This window comes from Malurus melanocephalus, unplaced genomic scaffold, assembly GCF_030028575.1.
Source record: "Malurus melanocephalus ecotype Western Australia unplaced genomic scaffold, MMel_1.1 scaffold_378, whole genome shotgun sequence".
In the NCBI taxonomy this organism is placed as follows: domain Eukaryota; kingdom Metazoa; phylum Chordata; class Aves; order Passeriformes; family Maluridae; genus Malurus; species Malurus melanocephalus.
The window spans coordinates 518,551-521,478 of record NW_026623610.1 but is presented as its reverse complement, the minus strand read 5'-3'; the positions used below and the strand labels follow the sequence as shown (position 1 = coordinate 521,478).

Below are 2,928 nucleotides of genomic sequence, written 5' to 3'. Positions count from 1 at the left end.
GTGTTAACGCTCAGGATTCCCAGCAGCGTGGAGGTCTCCYGGCAGGATTGATTGGGATCTGGGGGTGGGCTCTGTGTGGGGGGGTTGTTTGAATAGATCGGCTGTGCCTGAGGAATGAGCGAAGGCTGCAGTGCAGCCACCCCTTCCTTCCCGAGCACCTGAGTCACAGAATCCAGAATGGCTTGGATTGGAAACAATCTTAAAGATCATCCAGTGCCACCCACTTCCACGGCAGGGACACCTCCCACTGTCCCAGGCTGCTCCCAGCCCCAATGTCCAGCCTGGCCTTGGGCACTGCCAGGGATCCACAACTGCTCTGGGCACCCTATGCCAGGGCTATCACTCGCACAGGGAAGGATTCCTTCCCAATATACCATCCATCCTTGCCCTATGCCACTGCGAAGCCATTCCCTGTGTCCTGTYCCTCCATCTCTTATCTCAAGTCCCTCTCCACCTCTCTTGGAGACCTTTAAGCATTGGATGGGGCTCTAAGCCCTCCCCAGGGTCTGCTCCAGGCAGAACAGCCCTAATTCTCTCAGTGTCCTCCAGAGCTGTGGAAAATCTCACCCTCCATTTAGTGAGAAATTGCTCAGTTMCACCTAATTTGGCTTTCAAGTGCTAAAAAAGATCGACTCCAAGCGCTAGAATCCCTTCAGCTCAGCCAGATGCGCATTCCCAAATCCTGTGCCTCGGATCCTGGCCAGGGCTGCGCAAACGCCCTGGGTTGGGATGAGGGGACCCCCGATCTGGAGAGCTCTGTCCTCTCCGATCCCCGGCCGGTCCTGCTGGGACACCGCGGGGCCGCAGCGCCCACGCTCCGGGACACTCCCCACCCATGGGGGCTGCTCAGAGAGCGGCTCACGGCCCCCTCTCCCCGCCCGTCTCCACAGCTGCCTGGGCAGGGGAGGCTCGGGAGAAGGGGGCGGGCGTCTCTCGTCCACCCCAAATGTTCTCGCTGCCGGCCGGGAACGGCCGTGCGGTGGCCGGGGCAGGGAGCCGTGTGCCGGGGAAAGCGGAGGGTCCATGAGCGGCTCCCGGCCGCGTCCCCGGGGRGCGTTGGCGGGTTCTGGCTCCGGCCCGGCCCGGCGCTGCCCCGTTTATAGGCGGGCGGCGGGCGGCGGCTGAGCCCTCCCCGTGCTGCAGACGCAAACGGGGCGGTGGCCCTGTTAAAGGGGAAACTTGACAGCGCCGCTGCCTGCTCCGCTCGGCTCCCGCTCCGCTGCCGCCAGCGCGCTCCGCTCCGCCGCGATGTGAGTACGGAGCGGCCACACCGAGGGGACAAGGGCTGGAGAGACCCTCCGGGGGTTCGCAGCCGAGAGGGAGGGGAGGAGCCCCCCGCTTCGGGTGTTCTCTAGAGAGGGGGGTCAGGGCAGCCCCCTCCCCTCTTCCCTGAGGGAGGAGATGGGCTGGGGAAAGTCCCCCTAACTCGGGAGAGGGTCCAGAAGTGCTTCTGCCGGGGAAGCCGAGGGCTGAAGAAAGCCCCGTCCCCAGCCCTGAGAGAGCGGGCAGGAGAGTCTCTCTCGGGGGTGCCGAGGGGAGATGGCCCGAGGGCACCCCCGGAGAAAAGGGGCCGAGATAGCCCGTGGGCTGAAAGGGGCAGGAGTTGACGTCCCCTGCCCCCCACCCTCTCCCCGGGGTGAGCCCGGGAAAGTTCCCTAGTGGCCCCACGGGTGGGTGGGCAAAGGACCCCCCTCTTTCCCTGCGGGGTGGGGCCGGGGCAGCCCCTCGGGTGCGAAGCGCCGAGATCGAGCCCTTCGGGGCGGGAGCGAGCAGGATATTCGCTGGGGAGAGGGGCTGGGGCAGCCTCCTCGGGAAGCCGCTCCCCTTGAGGGTCCGTGGGCAGGGGGCTGAGAGGAGCCCCCTCGGTGGGAGAGGGAGAGCAGGCTCAGGGGAAGGTCTCGGGGACCTCCGGGGGATATCGGGGAGCGGGCAGAGGGCTCGGACCCCTCTCCATCGGCGGGGCCTGAGGGAGAGAACCCGGGCGGCGGGCACTGTTCCGGCAGCATCCCCCGAGCCGGGCGGGGCGGAGCGGAGCGTGTCCKGCTGCCCCCGGCCGGCCCGGACAGACGGACAGACAGACAAACACACACGCTCAGCATCCTCCCTGTCCCGCTCCAGCTCTGCCCTCCACCACAGCCAAGATGCTGCTGTTGCTGCTGGGGATCATCGTGCTCCACGTCACCGTGCTGGTGCTGCTCTTCGTCTCCACCATCGTTAGTGTGAGTACGGATTTTCCCTGGCTCCGGGGTCCCACAGGGCAGGGCCGTGGCAGGAGCAGAATGTGTTATCTTTATTGGTGGCTGATTTTACAGTCTGCCTTTTAGCTGGAAGTCTTTACTTGCTGGTTGCTGGTCTCACTAACATGGGGATTGGGGGATTTGGGACTTTGTGCTGTCAGGTGACCCTGGGGGGTGCTTGGCTGTGTGCTGTGTGGGTGCTCAGGGCATCCACGTTGGTAAACAGACACAAGGATGTTGAAAGCCATCTCCTCATCCTCCCGGGGCTGGTTCACATCAAGGAGCAGCACCCCAAATCCCCTCCTTTGGGGTGGTGCTGCTCTCCCCTTTCATAGATGAGCTCCAACTGCTAATGGGCTTCAGCACCGGACCAGAACAGCCAGTCTGAGCAAAGCCCCTTGAAACGGGGCTGGCTGGGCACTGACGCCTCTGCACGGGCACTTCTGCTCCCCAGCTCTCCTCCTCTGGGGTTGGGAAGAAGGCACAGCCTCTTTTTCCTAACCCAGCTTCCAAGGCTGAATCTCTGTGAGGCTTCCCAGCACTGTCCTGGGGCTGCAGCCCAGCGAACACGTCAGCTGCCTGGGGAGAGGTTTGAGTTGGCTTTAAGGCAGCTGTTCTGTGGAGCTGCTGACTTCCAAGCTTGCTTCACCAGGGGCTTCTTTCCCGTTTGTTTCGTGGTTTTTTTTTTTTT

The 2,928-nt window shown here is 63.7% G+C and overlaps 1 protein-coding gene across 1 annotated transcript in view; it reads left to right on the top strand.

The window, feature by feature from the left end:
• Positions 1-1,151: 1,151 nt before the first annotated feature.
• The window catches only part of PMP22 (peripheral myelin protein 22), a 17,156-nt gene continuing 15,379 nt past the window's right edge, over positions 1,152-2,928 (top strand). Inside the window, exons 1-2 of the mRNA XM_057378889.1 lie at positions 1,152-1,250; positions 2,119-2,219. Of these exons, the coding sequence (XP_057234872.1) occupies positions 2,142-2,219 (78 nt within the window). The 5' untranslated portion in view covers positions 1,152-1,250; positions 2,119-2,141. The remainder of the gene's footprint in view (positions 1,251-2,118; positions 2,220-2,928) is intronic.